Below are 17,295 nucleotides of genomic sequence, written 5' to 3'. Positions count from 1 at the left end.
GAATACTTTGTAGTCTAAGGCACCTCTGTTCCTGGAAAGACCGAACTGTGCACCGTAGGCAGAAGGGAGGAGGGCGCACGAGGCCACTGGTGTCCGAGGTCCCTGCAGTAGCTGGGAGCCGAGGAAACACAACGTGCAGCCAACAAACCACCTCCAACCTTGCGCGGACGTTTTGAGAAGCCGCTGGGTCCTTTGCCAGCTGGACGCCATGGAAGGCAGAGTTCAACCCCCAGATGTGGTGTTGGGCCTCGTGCGTGATCCTGCTGCCTCTCCAGTTGGTGTCTTACTGGTGGCGGTGATGGGTTTGCTGGCTGTGTTGGGAGGGGACGCATGGAGCACAGTGCAGGGGGGATGCGTGTCGCGCTGCTGCTCGGCTGTTTGCAGGCACGACCCTGGGCTGCAGGCGCTGGGGTGCTGTAGGTCGCTCGTTCTGGAGCACATCTCTTGGAGGAGGCTTGACCAAATGACCCTGCCATCCCTGCGTACGAAGCATCTGGGTCAGGGAGTGCCTGTGGGGCTGAAAATGAGATGTGGCATTGGCTTTCCCAGAAGGCACGTCAAGGGACAAAGGGGAAAGTTACAGGACATGAGAGATTTTCTTGTGGGCATGTGCTTAATCTGGGTCCAGCAATCACCCTTCTCCCTTGGGAGGAAATTGTTGTAGTGCTGTAAGCACATTTTGATGGTTTTGTCCCAAATCTGCAAAGCACACAAGCTCATCACACCTTGTCACTCCCTCACCCCTCCCAGCCCTCCATGGGGGCATTAACCCTCATTTTACACTCAAAGCAAGTAACCAGAGAGTTGAGAAACAACCTCCAGTGGCCAGAAATTACATGGGGCAGCTCCAGTTCGAGGGCCCTGCTGCAATCCCTGGGAAACTCTTTGGAGTTGGGGTTGTCCCTTCATTTGACACATCTGCAGGACCTACCAAGAGGGAGCCGTCATCGTGAATGGGGCGTACGGGCACCGAGGCTAAAAGTGTGCCTGAGTCCGGGGAGTCTGGTCGTCAGCAAGTCGCAGGAGAGCATTGCTCCTCGTCGCTTCCTACTGTAGGATCGCTACCAGCTTGTAGAGCTGGAGCCTGACATACGGCTGGTTGTTGTGGGAGAGCGTATACGGGCACTGCTGTGAACTGTCGTGCCAGGGGGCCGATGGTCGTGGCGACAGGATCTCTGCAGAGGGCTCACGGCAGGAGTGAGGGCGATAGGACCCCGTGCAGGGCGGTGCTGGGCAGGCAGGCACACGCGGTGTCGCTGACATTGGTGCTGCTAGGGAGAGGCTGAAGGTGCGACAGCTTTGGAAACCCCATCCGTCAGCTGAAGGACGCTGCGGACCGCTTGCAGGTTGGAAGCATTCCTATAGTGTTGTCTTTAATGTGCTTTAAATTATGTAGCCTGTGAGCTGTTCCAGTGACGCTGCCCTTGCCAGGTTCTCCAAGGGTGGCTGGGTTCTCCAGCCTGCGCAGGACAAGAAGGCGCTGCCCGGTGCTGGGTGTTATCTGGTGTTTTGGGGACAAACTGACTTGATGAATGGCAAGAAACTCTGGCAGACTCCTCTGCCCTCCCGTAGCTGCCGACTTCTCTCTTCTTGCGGTCTGAGGACACGCTGAGCAGCTTCTGACCCCATTGTCCCCACCCCACCTTTGTCGATGATCTAATGGGGTTTTTAAAATATGCTTATAACCTTTCTTCTGTTGCCTGGTGTAGCCCTGCCTTTGCAGCAGGACTGGGCGAATACAGATTTCTCTGTTAGAGGAGCGATAGTTTTGGCTTGCCGTGGCATGAGTGGCATGGCGTCCCCAAGGTAATCAAATCTCAACTAACTGTGAATCGCACATTGCTGGCAAGACAAAGTTGCCTTGTCTTTGGGTGGTAAAATGGGGTTTTGTGCATTGTGGATATGTGCGCATTCTGCTTTCCTCAAAATAGCCCTGGTTTCCCTGGAAAGCTGTTAGCCATGGGCTTTGAGACATCCTGGTGCTGCGAGCTGACAGCCTGTGTTGTTGCACTGGGTATAAGAGGCTTTTCACTCCCCATCTCAGCTGTCCTGCGTTCTAGTGGCTTTGACTGCTCGGCTTGACCCAAGAGTACCCCAGTGTAATGTTAATTCTCCGAACTAGACTAAACAAAAATAGTGAATTTTAGTTTCCCTGCCTTTTTTTTTTTTTCGCCTTAGAGTTAAAACTTTCTTTGTTAGGCTGCTGAAGGTGAAGCACATCCCTCATACAGGGGAGGTGGAAAAAATCTGGAAATTATTAAGATGTACAGAAATGGTGAACTGAAAGTTTGTGCAAGATCCAGATTTATGTACAAAGTACCGGCATCGGGCGGGCTCTTGGGGGTGATTCGGTACAGAGCTGAGCTGACTCGTAAACCCGGATCCAGTCCCTCTTGGAGAAGCCCCATTGCACGTCCCGCTTTGCCAGCACACGTGTGACATCCCTGCTGCCTCCAGGGTTTTACCCTCACGGTAACCGTGGCTGCGGGATGGTTACGGCCATCTCCATCCCCTTCCCCATGAAGGAGCGGGCTGGCTTTTTGCAGAAAAGCAGCCTGGCCCCTTTTTTTCCCCTTTTGCTGCCTCTGTTGGTGAAGAGGCACCGACCAAGCCCACCGCCGGTCCGCTCACATGGTGCGTCACCTCCTGTTGCTGCACTTTCCCCATTTGCTGACGGGATGGTGTGTGGGCAGCTTCTGCGGGGCACCTCAAGGCCCGACGCTGCTGAATGGGGAGGGTAAAAATCCACCCGAGGCGTGCTGCCGGGCCGGGGTCCCGCAGCCCCTCCCCGGGGGACGGCAGAGCAGGGCCGGGGTCCTGGTCCCGTATCTTGCCTGTCATCCTTCCCAGGGGGAGAGTCTCCGCTGGATAACGGAGAATATTTTTGCCTTCGATATGGGTATATTTGTTTACAAAGGCTCAGGAATTATTTTTCTTTCCTACTGGTGACTTTTTCTTCCCCTTTAAATCCCAGTTAAAACTTCTTTGCCGCTTGCTGCCATTCCCTTTATATCCTCGTGTGCTGTGAAAATCGTAAATTACGCTCGTCTTTCAGAGAGCAGCGGTAGGCTGTTTTGTGGTTGCAAAAGCTAATTACTGGGTTATTGTTTCTAACAGTGCTAATCCAAACTTCATTTTCCTGTTAATTGTCCATCGAGCCAGGCTAGATTGTTTTTATCATCCTGACTGTTTGCGGTACAAGCGGCTGCGAGGTGTAACCAATGCCGCCGTGACATTTGGAGTGGTGGCGAACCCAAAAAATGCGGTTGCGAAATGAAATTACACACTTCTGGTGCTCACCCCCGGTCATTTGGCTGGAGAAATTAGATTGGCATACTCCTGTTAAATGCCCCTCTGATTAAAAATAAGCAAAGGACAGTTTGAGAGGATATTGCTGAGCGGCTGTGCTGGCGTGCGGGGCGGCGGGGAGGGAGGCTGGCGCTGGTGCTCGGCATTCGGAGCTCGCCGTGTCCCTGAGATCTCGGGAGCGGTTGATGGAGAGGGGAGGTAGCGGCAGGCTGCTGGCTCCGGGCTGTGGGGCTTTCTGGGGGCACCGAGGTTCCAGGGGGGCATGCAGCCCCATTAGGCTGAAACCCACCTTCAAGGCTCAGGCTTAAGCCTCCCAGGGAAGCTCTGAAGGCTTCGTCCCCTCGGGGCAGCGATGGGGCTGGGCGGCGGGCACACATATCCTGCGCTGTCCTCGTCCCCAGCCCTGCTCCGACAGCAGCACCTCAGTGTGCGAGCAGCTGCTCGACGAATTCACTGATGGGAAGTTTTCTGTTTCCTTTTCTTTCTCTTTTTGTCTTAACATCAGGGCCCGGGAACCCTGCAGGGCACCATGGGGCTCTCCGTTGTGCTCTCAGCAGTGTGTCTGCACCGTCACGTGCCTGCGGGAGTCTGTGGGTGTGCATGGGAGTGTGCGTGTGGGCGTGCAGGGTGTGCGTGGGAGTGTGGGTGTGCAGGGTGTGCATGGGTGTGCAGGGGAGTGTGGGTGTGCAGGGTGTGCATGGGTGTGCAGGGGAGTGTGGGTGTGCATGGGTGTGCAGGGTGTGCATGGGAGTGTGGGTGTGCAGGGGACAGGGGCGTGGAGGTTGGTCCTTGCCAGGGCTCTCACTGGGGTGCTTCTCTCCTGGAGGACTTGCTGCCCTGACAGCACTGAAGAGGAGACGGAGGAAATTGCTGGCCCTGTTGTGGCTGTGCCCGAGTTTTGGGATGTCCGGAGCGTGGGTCTCTTCAACACCTCTCCTGCTCTTGTTCCTGCTCGCCCGTTTTCCCCGGTCCCTCTCTGCCCTTCTCCCACTGCCTCCTGCAAGGACCTAAACACTTCTTGGCAGAAAAGTAGCAAAAGATGAACTCCAGAAGAATTTTGCTCCAAACTTCACTGGGTTGGGGCAGCTTGTCTGCAAGAAGCGCGTGTTTTGGCAGCGTTGGCAGTGTCTGAGCATTGTAGCTTCGGGAAGCGTTGCAAGCAAGCAAAGTAAATACGGTCTGTGGAGGTTTGCAGCAGAAAGGGGAGGAGTAGGTGGTTTTGTTTAAAATACTCCCATTACAGTCAGTTAACCTTTACGTTACCTAAATGAAAATTGTATAAACCTGAAATTTTCGCTGATCGGGTTGCCTAGGAACAGGCGGTTGGTTTTCATAAGGCAATGAATACCCAGTCACTGATCGGGCTATTAGGCACCGAGACATTTAGCCGTATTATTCCACAGCCCCGGGTTTGCCTGGGGTAGTCGGCTGCTTGCACGCGGGGTGCACGCCCACCTTTGCCTGCTTGTGCGAGTGCTGGAGGTGATGCAGGAGGCACGACCCTGCTCGGAGCCGACCCTCCTAGTCCTCCGTGACACTCAGCCCCGTTCCCGAGCCCCTGCCCGCAGGCTGGCGGTGCCACGGCCGGGACGGGAGGGCTGAGAGCTGCACGTGGCTGTGCCACCACGTCTGCCGGGAGCACGGCCCTGGCTTGTGACACCCCTGCTCCCACTCTGGTCTGGCCAGGCAGGGGCCGGGGGAGCGTAAATGTGCAAAGAGGACGAGGAACTGGTTGAAGAACAAAGTTAGAGGCATAAAGCTCAAACCTCTGGATTCAGCCCGAGACCCTTACCCTTAGACCAGCAATTCTCATCGTGCAAACCGTGCAGGTGGGGCAGACAGCGGCGTGGGGCTTCCCCACACCCTGTGCAGGGCTGCACTGCGTGTCTGCACATTTTGCTGTTGCTCAGAGCATGGACTAAGGTGTAGAGCCATAGAAATGGGTTGGGATAACTCCGGTTAGCTCCAAACCAACTTACCGGCACAGCCATAGCACCAGTGCCAAGGGGAGCGCGGGGGCAGTCTGCTGGGGGGCGAGTCGGCAGTGCTGGAGCTGGAGAACATGGAAAAGTGCTTTATTTCTCCCTTTTCCCACCCAAAAAGGGGCTGAGAAGCAGCACCCAGCGGTGTGGCCGGGGGTCCTGGATGTCCTGCTGCCGGCTGCGCTGGGTCGCCGCCTCTCTTGAGGTGTTGGCGGAGACTCGCAATGCGGTTCAAGTGGCATTAACCAACTTCAAAAGGCAGCAGGAGTAACTGGAAGTGAAAGAATGCAGATCATTTATTAATAGGGTTTACAGAAATTTTCTGCTGGGTAGAAATATTGATTCTTTATTCCTATTTTAAAAGGAGCTTTTTGTAATGATCACCAAGAGTCATTTTCTGTTATCGATTGCAATAGAGCTGTGCTGGAGACCTCCCTCCATTCATTCCACACCCGCGAGTATCATTGAGAGTGAACGCAGCACAGGTTTTCCTTTCAGGAACATGGCAACTTCTTAAATCAGCATTTCTGTCATCTTTACAGTGGGGTTTTGCTATGTGTGTTTAAAGAGACATACACGTTTGCTCTTTTAAATCCATTTACACTATTCTTAAAGTTCACCTTTGAGGGGGAGGCGGTGCGGGGAGGCAAATGCTAAAAATAAAACTCCCCCCTTAAGTAGATCAGTTCTGCATTTGACATTTACATGGAATTCATTTGCATCTCATTTGTACATGTTTCTGCTCAATAGGTAGAATGTAAGAAAGCACAACCTAAAGAAGTGATGTTTCCACCAGGGACGAGAGGAAGGGCACGTGGATTACCGTATACCATGGACGCTTTTATGCTAGGGATGGGAATGTTGGGTAAGTGCCGTAGCCACCACACGTCTCCCGGAGCCAGCGGCTCCCGTGTCGTCTCCCTGATTGCTAAACGCTGAAGGCGTAGGGGTGAGCAAATCCCTGCACCTGTGTGGGTGCGAGTCTAAAACTGCAGCAGGGGTGGAGCGGGGAAAATAATCCTGTCTGTGGTAAATTATTAACTCCCCCCCTTCCTGGAATATAAAAATGTGCATTTAAATTGATGTTTTAAATAGCCTGTTTTACTCTTACTCGCAAAAATAGAATGATGAAAGATGCAGTGTGTTCATTCTGACTAAAAATGATCTCTCCCCTTTTTTAGAGGAATTGAGTCACACATTATTCCCCTTCTTTTAAAGGTATCTTTGACAGTTCAGCATAGATAATTGAAAATCTTGCCGGTTCTTAAATGGCATGCAAGATGGAGAAAGCAGGGAGATGCATAACAGTATAGGTCACAACAATAATTACAAGTTTCAAGGAGATGGAACGGTATTTTAGCCCAGAGTATTGTGTCCAGAAAATACTAATTAAATGGGATAAATGATATTTAATGGCAAAATTCTATTTGTGCATGAGGTCTATTTCGTTATAATTGGTTCTCATTTGTTTCTGCCCAGATAGTTCTTCTTTCTGTATAATGTGACAACCTCTTGATACTCTGTCCTCACGTTTACTAAGCCAAAATGCTGCTAATTCATTGCCAATGTATTTTTGTAAAACCCCATACATTTTCAACTTTCTGCTCCCTTTGTATCACTGGGCTTTCCCTCGGGTGTCACCTGCTGTGCCCGTAAAGCATGCACGAACGGGAGGGCATCTGGATGTGTTCCCAGGCAGAAATGAGCCTTTCCCGGGCTAGCGTCCCTGGTACGTGGCCTCTCTGGGATGCTTTGAATTTTCGGTCCTGGGTTTAGATGATCCCAGAAGCTGAGCACAAAAACCAGCCTTGAAAGCTGGTGCTCGGCTGTCCTGAGCTCTGCCAAGCAGGTCCACGGGCTGTCTGAGATGCTGGAGGACCCCGAGGCTCCTGGAGTGGGCATCAGGTCAGAGGACTCGGTTCCTATGAGTATCAGGCTGTTTTGCTGAGATGTCTGACTTCAGGCACTGCTTGATTTGATAGGGAAAACTTTCCTGCCATGTTTGCTTTATCTCTGAATTAATAGTACTTCTGTTCGTGTGGCTGGAGCGATCCATTTCTGGGATGTGTAATTTGGTTATTTCAGCTGATCATCTATTTTGCTGTCCCCACACTCCACCGCCACCCTGCCCCACAGTGTTTGGAAATTACATTTTATGGTTAAAATATTTATCTTCTTCTACTCAGCCTGTGATTTCGTTATCTGTATGTTCCCAGTGTGCTTGAGCACACGTACTTTATTTCTGTTGTTTCTCTTTCTTCTCCACTTGCGGTGCCTGAGGTTTGGGGTGGTGGAGGTGGTGCGTGCCGCCGTGCCGGCCAGTCCCGCCCGGCTGCGGGAGGAGAGAGCCCAGGTCACCCCAGGCTGGGCAAAAAGACCCGGGGCAGCATCCCGCTTCTGCTCACCACGGGCAGAGTCTCCTCAACCCTTCTCCTCGCAGCCGGGCAAGGAGTGAATGGAGCCGGGGTCCACCCCAGCGAGCTGCAGGGGAAATTCAGCCCTCAAGGGCGGCGTGAGTCATTCCCACCCGGGCTGCCTCTCTGGAAAAAGATCGTTTCAAGCCGTAAGAAGTAAGGGAAGAAGCCCTCAGCGAGCGGATCTGCATCTGCACAGGGCAAGCGGTGCGGGTGCCTGTTGGCAAATCCCGGTCCTGCTGCGGTGGGGCGGGTCAGGTCACCCCGAACGGCTCCGCTCCAGCCGGTCTCGGAACGTGCTCTTATTAGATTTCAAATCAGGGTGACTTGCTCAGAATTAATGATTGATTTGTGTTGAAGGCCAGATGCTTCATTATCTGCTCTAGCTTTTTTTTTTTTCATCTTCCAAGTTCCTGCTTGCTACAGTGGCACCATGTTAAATAATTAAGTGCTAAACAAGGAAATCGCAACACACGAGAGCGAGGCTGTCTGGATGGCCATTATAAATCCCCATTTTCAAAGGCTGCCTGTAAGAGTTGGCTTCAAGGGGGCTGATGGGCAGCGGCTCAGCGGGGAGCCCGAATCTCTCCTTCCCAAGCCCCGGCAGCTGCATGGTGGTGGGGCCCCGTCCCCGCAGGGAGAGGGGCATAATTAACCCATCAAACGATGAGGCACACAAAGTAACGTACTGCCGGAGGCAGCGTCTGCAGGAGCCCCGCGTTCTGCTGAGATCCCAGGAGGCCGGTGTCAGCCCTACCCCGTTCCTCCTTTTCGATGCCTAGCTGGGCTGGAAGAGAGGGATCGGGGCTGCTCTTGAAGGATTTTTATACCTGTTTCCAGAAGCCCTTGTTCAAGGTCACCTTCTCCAGACGCTGTTCATGGGCAGAGGAGGGAATCGGAGGAACAAACGCACGAGACAATCCAAAGGAAAGAGCGGAGAGCGACTCCCTCCAAAGCTATTAAGGAAGTTGGTCTTTTTCATTAATCACAGCCTCCCCAAGGAGCCTGCAGCAGCCGGGGTCTAAAGGTGCGTAGGCAGCCGCTTCTGTGATGATTTGGTTGATTGGAACAAAATTAAAGTGTTCTTGTGAAAGGATTTTTTGACTCCGAGAGCACGGGCAGGCTGAGCCTTTTGCCAGGACTGCTTCTGGGCTGTCTCGGGCTCAGTCTGCTGGTGGGACGCACGCAGTCTCGGGGGAGATCAGGAACATTAATTAGCCACTCTGCGTAAGGAGTGGGCCGGAGTGGTTTCAGTTCCAGCGATCTCTCTTGCCCTGGCAGCCCACCCGGCAGGAAGAGCTGCTCCCCAGCCCCGTGGATGCTCGTGAACAGGCACCGTGTCCCCCCTAGCCGGCAACGCACACGTCTGCAGCTGAGAGGGAGCGGTTCGGTGGCCAAGACGCTTGCCATGCGCCCAGAAGCCTCGCCTCTGTCACCTGGTCCTGGTGTGCAAACCAGGAGCCCCGTCACCCAAGGGCGTGTGGGTGTCACTGCATTGCCCCACGGCTTTTTGCCCTCCATTCAGGTCTGTACCTGAAAACTTGAAAAAAAAAAAAGAAAAGAAGAAAGCAACGGAGGAACAACATTAATAGCAGGTTGTCTCTGTCTGCCCTCCCATCTGAAGCAGCTCTGTGCATCTGGGACGTCTCGGCTGCCGGTGCGGCGGTCCCGGCGGTGACACCCGGCTCTGGAGGTGACTGCCACGCTGCTTGATCTGAGCTGCGGCCCCACAGCGCTCATTTCTTCTGGCGTTGGGCATCTTAGACTTGCTGGTGTTTAATGTTAAAGTTGGGCTCTTTTGAACTTGCAAACCCCTCCAGAGACAGGAGCGCTCGGCCCATAAAGCTTATAACCCCGGACTGCCAAAATGATGTCTGATACGAACACCAGAATTCAGAAAGTCTCTAACAGGCTGCTTGTATCACTGCACAAGGCAGAGCGGGGCTCTGCATTACTGCACACGTTCAATCTAGGTAGGCTGAACTCATGCATAAAAGAAGCTTGTGCCCTTCAAAGAAAGTCATTCCTTTTTTCCATCAGACTCTGTTTAATAGAGTAGCAGCTGCCTCTGAGGCAGGATTCAGGAGGGGGGGCCCTTCGTTAGCAGAGGCTTCCCGGTGGCTGGCACAACTTACCCGAGCCCCCCTGGGCTCCTACAGCAGCACCCGCTGTAGCCATCACTGACGAAGGCGGCTGCGGCCAGCTTTCGCTTAGCTCTTTCATTCCCTTGAAGAAGGAGATAGGTCAACTTTGTGGGACCAAGAGGGAAACTTCTACAGCAGATGTGTTTCTTCTCCGTAGCTGCTCCCTAGTCTGTGACCACCCCCTGTGTCTGTAGGAGATTTTTGGTTTGCATTCCCTGGTGCCACGGGTGCTTACGTCAAGGTCACAGCACGTTTCTTTGAGAAAGACCCTGAGCATTTTTGTTGCAGCATGGGGCTACGCTTTGGCAGAAGGACCGTGCCTTTCCTTGCTAAGGACCTGGCATTCCTTGCTCTGAGCGACATTGGGAGACAATAATTTTCTTGCATTTACTGGAACATTTGAATTAATTTTGAAAGCAGAGGTCCCCAGGCCCCAATGTGCCCAGTGTTCCCACGTATTATCCATGACCTTTGTCCATCTTTGATCACCAAATTTGAAAATGAAAAGACATTTCCATAGCCTGGTTCAGCGGTTGTGGACACTTCCCCGCTTGGAGCAGAGAAGCCGTTTCTCCCTCCGGAGGTGCTGGTGGGACGGAGGGGAGTCGGGAGCCCGGCTCGTGGCTCCTGCCTTTCCAGTGGCCTCGTGCGTGCGCCATGGCAAGCTGCTCGGTTTCCAGGGCCCTGTGCAGAATGGAAGGTAGGGCAGTTTGCCCAGATTTTGTAAAATGCCTGCAATGCTCGGGCTTTACCGTGGGCCCACCAGGATGGGCTTTAGCACCAGGAATGCTGTGAAGCCCTCAGGTACGCTGTAGGTAAAAAGGTCAGTGCTACCTGTTTGCAGTTGTTTTCATCGTGGAAGCAGAGCCTTTGCTTTCCCCTGGGAGCCAGTCCCTGCACCGAGCGGTTGCTCACACGCCACGGTGGCAACGGACTCCGTGGCCGCATCGGGTGTTGCCTCCACCAAGAGTGCGACAGCCGGCTGAGCGTGACCCTCGGGTGGTCAGCGCGGTGCTTCCACCTCGCATGCCAGCCCAGAGAGCATCCGGCGCAGGGCAGGATCTGGCCCACTGCAAAATGGGGCTCTGCGGGGCTCCCGCACACGGGCTGGAAGCTCAACCAGCCTGCAGGGCGGGCGCGTCGGACCTGCTGTCGTTGATGTCAGACGGGGGCTGGGTGGAAGCGGTGGTGTGAAAGCAGTTTTGGTTGTTGGTTTGAGTTGTGCTTCCGCAGACAGGAGGGTCTCGCTTTGGAGGAGGTAATCCAGGCAAAACTTAGATTTTTGGTTTAGCAACAAGGGATAATTAGAGAGATTGATCATTCCTCGGGACTACTGAAGCAAATAAACTGTTCGGTGCCCAATGCAGGATGAGAATGGCATCTAATGGAAATGGTGGGTAGGTCAGCATGGCCATAATTTGGCTTGATGAAGCATCCACATGGGCATGGTGTTAATGCGCTACTGATATTCAGCCAGGCAATTTCCCCTGCGAGGATCGGGCTTTGACTCGTTAGAGCAGAGCTGGGCACCGCAGCAGTAAATGAAGAGGAAAATTGAAGTAATGTTGTATTATAAATTTATGATTTCATCTGCCTGACCTAGAGAGCGTTGAGCGCTGGCGATGCAGGCGAGAGCCCCCCAGGCAGTTCCACCGGTGCTGCTGCCGTCAGGCACAGCCGGGTTTGGCTGGGCAGAGCCGGGCTGCTGCCGCACGCTGCCCTGGCTTTGGAGGCAAATGCATCGGGGAAGGAGCATCCCCGGCCCCGCAGAGCATCGCAGGGCAGGGCGGCAGAATAGACGGCATCCTGCACCACGGTGCCAGCTCCAAAAACACCACGGGCACGCAGGCAGCTGCCACCCGCCGCCGTGCCAGTCCGGCCGGGGCCGTGGGGACCGCACCTGCAGCCCCCGCTCCCCAGGGCAAAGCTCAGCCGCTGCCCGACACGCCGGTCCGCCGTGGCCCTGACAGTCGCGAGCTGACAGATCCGCTTCAGAGTCGTTCAAATTGGAATAAAACTCAATTTTTTCCAGTTGGCAAGGAGAGGGGCTGCGGTCGGACGCCGCAGAGCGATTTTTCATGGTGCAGCTCGCAGCGGTGTTAATGGCACTACTTACTTAGCAAACAATCCATTTATCAATATTGTTGTTTTAAAAAAAAAAAGGAAAAAAGGTTTGTAAAGCTTAACTCTGAAAGATCTGATTTAATGACAGAGGTGATTAATTTCTAAGGGAATCCAGCTGTTGAGCTGTGAAATAAATACGCAAGGGCTAAGCAGTGTGTACATATCGCTGAAAGCCGCAGCGTGCTGTCCTGGGATCGCAGGGCGGCTTTCCCCTGGCACTGCTTAATCCCGTAATCAAAATTCATCCAAGCATTTTTATCTTCCAGTTTTAGATTATGATTAATAGTACGTTATATGTATATCTAAATCTAATCAGAAATGGAGGGACTTGCTGCGGCAGAAAAACAGCTGTACGAGGTATGAGCATCTCAAAGAATACATAAAAGCAGAGATAGGAGACCCCCAGAAGAACCATTCAGCTGCCAAACCTGTTCTCGGGGTCCGGCCCAGCTGCTGCTGTCGTCACCGCCGAGATCTCCACTGACCTCAGACGGAGCGAGAGCAAACGTTTCGTGATGGTTTCTTGGTCTGGAGAGGTCTTTCCTGGCGGCTGGAGGAGGCTGGGTGGACTGGCTGACACTGACAGTCGGCGGGAACGTTACGCAGCATTTATTGCGCTGGAATTGCAAAGGGTGGCTCCTGGTTTTAAGGAAACGGAGCAGGGAAATGCTGAGGATGGGAAGGGGGGTTACAATTTTAGGCAATCTGTACAGGACAGCTTGTGCCATCGGCCGTACCGGTTGTAGCAAACAGCCGCGGTGGGACCAGAGAGGGCAGCTGGTTTGCATAAGGGCTGGGGAGTTAAAGCACGGGGGGGTCACAGCGTGTGACCCCCAGCACGTTTCGGGACGAGCGTGACCCCCAGCACGCAGACGAACCTTCCTGCTGCCTGGCGAGTGAAACCCCTCTGCCCTGGCCTGGCTGTCAGAGTTAACCGCCGGTGATGCTGGCAAGGCATCCCTGCGAAACGCGGTGACGCCCTTGGCCGAGCGCCCGCGGGGCTGACAGCCGAGTGGCGGTACCTCTGCCCATGGGACACCACGGGGGCACCTCCCGCGCCCCCCGGCCCCGAGGGCTCTGCTCCCCTCCCCTACCCACCCCACCCTTCGCTCCCAGCCGCTGTGTTAGAGCCGGCAGAGTTGCCGCTTAATGCGTTTACTTCAGCGTCTTTATTAAGAAAATGATCTCGAGCGGTATTTTTGTCACAATAAAACTTCAAAAGCTGCCTGAGGCTGGGTGCGTTTCTGCGCGTATCTCGGACAGTGCTTGAGGAAGCGGTTCTCATACCTGGGTTTTACTTTCCAGAAAAATTAAAAGCTCTTTGACTCTCTGGCTCATTGCTGTTGCTGCTCTAACTCTTTGATGTGTTAACTGTTGTCCTTCACACTCCCGGGTTAAAGAATTACTACTACCTTAATCTCCAACTGTCAATAGCTCTGAAGCAAAGTACATTCATTGTAAGCTCTCCAAATGTCAGAGCAAACCTGTGTTATGTGTTTAGCCTTAGCATTTGGCATTTACTCTTCCAGCTAACAAGTATGCACAGTCCTTGGACTTCAGATACCAAAGTGCATGTTAATTACCTGAGTGACAGGTCTCATGCACAAAGCCAGGCAGGCAAGCTCTAGATGTTTCTATCCAAGATAATAATGAAACCTTTCTGCAGTTTTGCATGAGCAGAATAAATCTTGGGTTTTAATACCTTCCGTAAAATCAAGTCTCACCCATCCTCCGTGTCATTTTGCATTGTATTGAAAAACAAAAAGCCTTTATTAATCTTCAAACTTCTCTCTCTCTCTTTCTCTCTTTTTTTTTTTTTTTTTACATTTCTGTGATCAAGGTTACCCGAATTTTGTTGCAACGTATGGCCGAGGATATCCTGGATTTGCCCCAAGTTACAGCTATCAGTTCCCAGGTACGTACATTTCATTTGCAGGTTTACTTTTTTCCCCTCTTTCCTTCTTTATTTTTTTTCCCTTTTTTTTAAATCCATAGCTGCAAGCTGAGACAGGCAAGTCTGCAGGGAGCATCTCACACAACAACAAATTTTTTTACTATTTTAAAATAGATATTTCTATATACATATTATAAATACATTTTTACTAACGTGTAAATTGGTACTGGTTATTTGAAAACAAACTTCTTAAATTAAAACATAAAGCAACAGAGATAATTTAAGAGCTATTAGCCTCCCTTTGATGGGGTTTTTCTTTTATATATATTATAGATATATACACAGACAGACACACACACGCACACAGATACTCGCCCACACGTTCCCATACTGTCCTGCGGTAAGTGTATACTCATTACGAGTGCAGTCTTGGAGTAAGGAGTCCAGCCTTCCTGTGTTCTTTATCGATGTCGCTGGTGTCCTTCGAAGGAATAGTTTCTAGCCGTGTGTTGATGGTGCGGTTTGGTTTCGGTTTGGTTTCTCCCCTTTCCTTGGCGTGGCTGCCCCTGCCGCGGCGGGGGGCTGGGGCCGGGGCGGCTGCACGGCGCCGCAGGCTGGCTGCGGGGCACCGTGGGGGTCATGAAAAGCCCTTTCCTGTTCCAGCACGTCCCGCAGGTGGGGCTGGAACCGCCCAGGACACCGTTTCCTTTCCTTTCCTTTCCCCTCGGGCTTTCCCGGGCAGCTCGAACAAGCACCGCGACGCTGCTGCGTTTATGGCTTGCTAATAGCTGAAGCCCACCCGGACACCGCGGCGAGGAAACCCCGGTGTGCCGAGCGTTACGTTCGTGAGCGTGCTTGTCGCGGGGGTCATACACAAGCGGTCCCGCGGCCGCGCTCCGCAGCGGCTTAGATCGGGAGCGGTGGGAGCACAGCTCTGCTCAGGGTAATGGAGAAAGCGAGCGAGCGCCGGCGGGCGCGGGAGGGGCAGCACCTCCGCGGGGAGGCAAACCGACCACCCGCACGGGAAGGTCCCCTAGGACGGGGAGGATGTGGAGGGATGCTCGGCTCTACCTGCGACACGCTGGGGCAAAGATACAGCCTTGTGTTCGGCACTAGGGCATTGGGGTGGAACCTTGCATTGGAAGCATACGTATTATTCACATGCGTAAGACGAATAATGTCCTTGGGACGGTAGCTTCTGTGGAGCTGGTTTCTGCAGGGCTAATGACACCAAGGGAAACAGTGCTGTTAGGGGTTTTTTCAGTCGTTAAACTTCACAAATGCTAGAGCTCCCCTTTAAACTCATCTGCCTCTTTCCCACCCGTGCTACCCCCCTCCCCAACCGAGCCAGGTCTGAAACAACCAGGGTGTCAGGGCTGACAGCGGAGCTGCCGGGGCAGCGTGCCGGGCAGGGAGGGTCGGCAGCGGCGGGTGACCGGGCTGCTGGTGGGGACAAGGCAGCCGCCCCTGCGGGTGACACCGCCGCTGGGCTGGGCGGAGGTCCGGGCCGGCAGGGATTGCAGCCGTTAGCAGTTGCATACGAGGAGGAGGCTTCAGAAGGCGTTTGCGTGTTGTCTCACGCTCTCCTCCTGGGCCCTCACGGCTCCTTGTACCAGCTGATTCGTATGAAGACAGCTAAATGAGAGACACCTTTGATAAGTTAAATGATGAAAATCAGCAGAGCTTAGATGGCTTTAATTATAAACATGTCTAAAGTGAACATGTCTGCCAGCTGACAGCAGAGGTACCGATTGACTCTAGCCCTCATTACGTGTATTTTTATTAAGGGCCTGGTTTTTCAAAACAGACCTTGCAGTTATTTGCTAGTTGTTTTCAGTCTCTTGCAGAGATTGAATATGCAGAAGACAATGGAAGTGGGTTGTCACCACTAAAAAGCAGGTGCATCTCATTGCAGGCACCAGCTGTGCCTTCGGGAGCAGGGCAGCGAAGGGGAGCTGCTCCGTCGCCTTGCCTGGATTTCCCTGCCCTAAAGCTCTGCCCGTGTTGTTTGCTCCACTCCCGCTCAGACCATTTATTCCTTAACAGCAATCAGAGGCGTTAATAGGGTTGTCGGGCGGTTTTTCTCAGGTGACTCGGGAGTGCGGTCTCCAGAAACACGACCCGTCAGAGCGGCGCGGGGCACGGGACCCCCCCGCCAGGAGGCACGGCACGAGGGGTTTGATGCCCGTGAGCAGGACGGGGTGTCCCCCTCGCTGGAGCCAGGCCTTTGGAGGGAGGAGTGCTGGGGGCCGTACCCTGTACCACGGGAGCAAAGCTCGGGGTGCAGGGGAGCGTTTCGGGAGCGGCTCAGGGTTTGAGGACAGGGATGTGCCGGCGCCGCTCGCTCCTGCCACGGGAGCAGCGGTGGCAGTCAGTGCCACTCCACAGGGTTGTGTCCTGCCATGTCTCAGGTGCCTGCGTGGCTCTCCCCACCCTCCTTCCACCCCTCTCTGCGGGTGGGAGCCACATCCTGCAGCACCGGGCTCCTGCAGCCCTCGCTCCCCTTCCTCCAGGCGCCGGTGGGAAGGAATCGCGTAGGCAGCCCGACCGACCAGCCATGGGGAAAGGTGTTTAGTGCCACGGGACGAGTAGCATAAGTGTGGTTCCAGCACATAGTCCTCCTCAGAAGAGCCCCCCCAACCCTTCCCTTTGCGTGTTTGACGCTTGCAGAAGTACCCGTGGGGCCCGTGGTACGACTGTGGCTGGGAGCGTGAGATAGGAGCACGTGCGGCCCCGGTGGAGAGAAATCTGCTTTTTTAGTACCTTGTCATGCCCATATGCTCAGTGCCATGATTTGAAAAGAAAAATATTTGGCTGTTTCTGCAGGAGCATCCCAGGCAGCGTGCCTGAGAGCTTCAGCTACCTCCCGCCTCCGCCGTGCCTAAACAGCGGCGGTGTTGCAACCGCACCGATGTGTATGTATAAGTATACATATAACACGTATAAATACACAGCTGTATTCCGATGGCTCATTATAGAGGGGACCTGGCAGTGCTTTTTACCACAGTACAGTTGTGCCGTGAAAGCTGTTCTCCTGCACTGGTGCCTGTGCTGCAGTAAATCGGGCTGGCAGGGCGGGCTGCAGCCGGCGGCGTCCCCCAGGGCTCTGCGCTGCCGTGCCTCGTCACCCGCCAGTGAGCGTTGCTCCCGTTACTCCTCAGGTTATGCTAGCTATTTATTTTTTTAATTAAAAAAAACCACGGAACGCCCATCTGAATTGCACTGTCCTGTTGGTCTTTACTGCTGTCCAAGTGAAACGAGGCTGCAAATGCCACGATCCACCCGTTTGCATTTCCATTTCTGCGCCGGGGAGCACCGGTGCCGGCGCTGCTGGCAGGGTCCCCTGGGCCGTCCCTCTCCCGCGTCCTCCGCTGTGTCCTGTCAGCACGGGGACGGCCCCTTGCTCCACGGGCGAGACACACGCAATC

At 53.8% G+C, this 17,295-nt stretch overlaps 1 protein-coding gene across 13 annotated transcripts in view; it reads left to right on the top strand.

The window, feature by feature from the left end:
- MSI2 (musashi RNA binding protein 2) overlaps positions 1–17,295 on the top strand; it is a 259,702-nt gene that overhangs the window by 205,631 nt on the left and 36,776 nt on the right. For all 13 annotated transcript variants that reach the window (XM_072881752.1, XM_072881749.1, XM_072881753.1 and 10 more), the window contains 2 exons: positions 6,042–6,156; positions 13,814–13,888. In XM_072881752.1, the coding sequence (XP_072737853.1) occupies positions 6,042–6,156; positions 13,814–13,888 (190 nt within the window). The remainder of the gene's footprint in view (positions 1–6,041; positions 6,157–13,813; positions 13,889–17,295) is intronic.

This window comes from Ciconia boyciana, chromosome 17, assembly GCF_034638445.1.
Source record: "Ciconia boyciana chromosome 17, ASM3463844v1, whole genome shotgun sequence".
Taxonomy (NCBI): Eukaryota; Metazoa; Chordata; class Aves; order Ciconiiformes; family Ciconiidae; genus Ciconia; species Ciconia boyciana.
The sequence above is the reverse complement of the archived record's forward strand: the minus strand, read 5'-3'. Positions and strand labels throughout refer to the sequence as shown.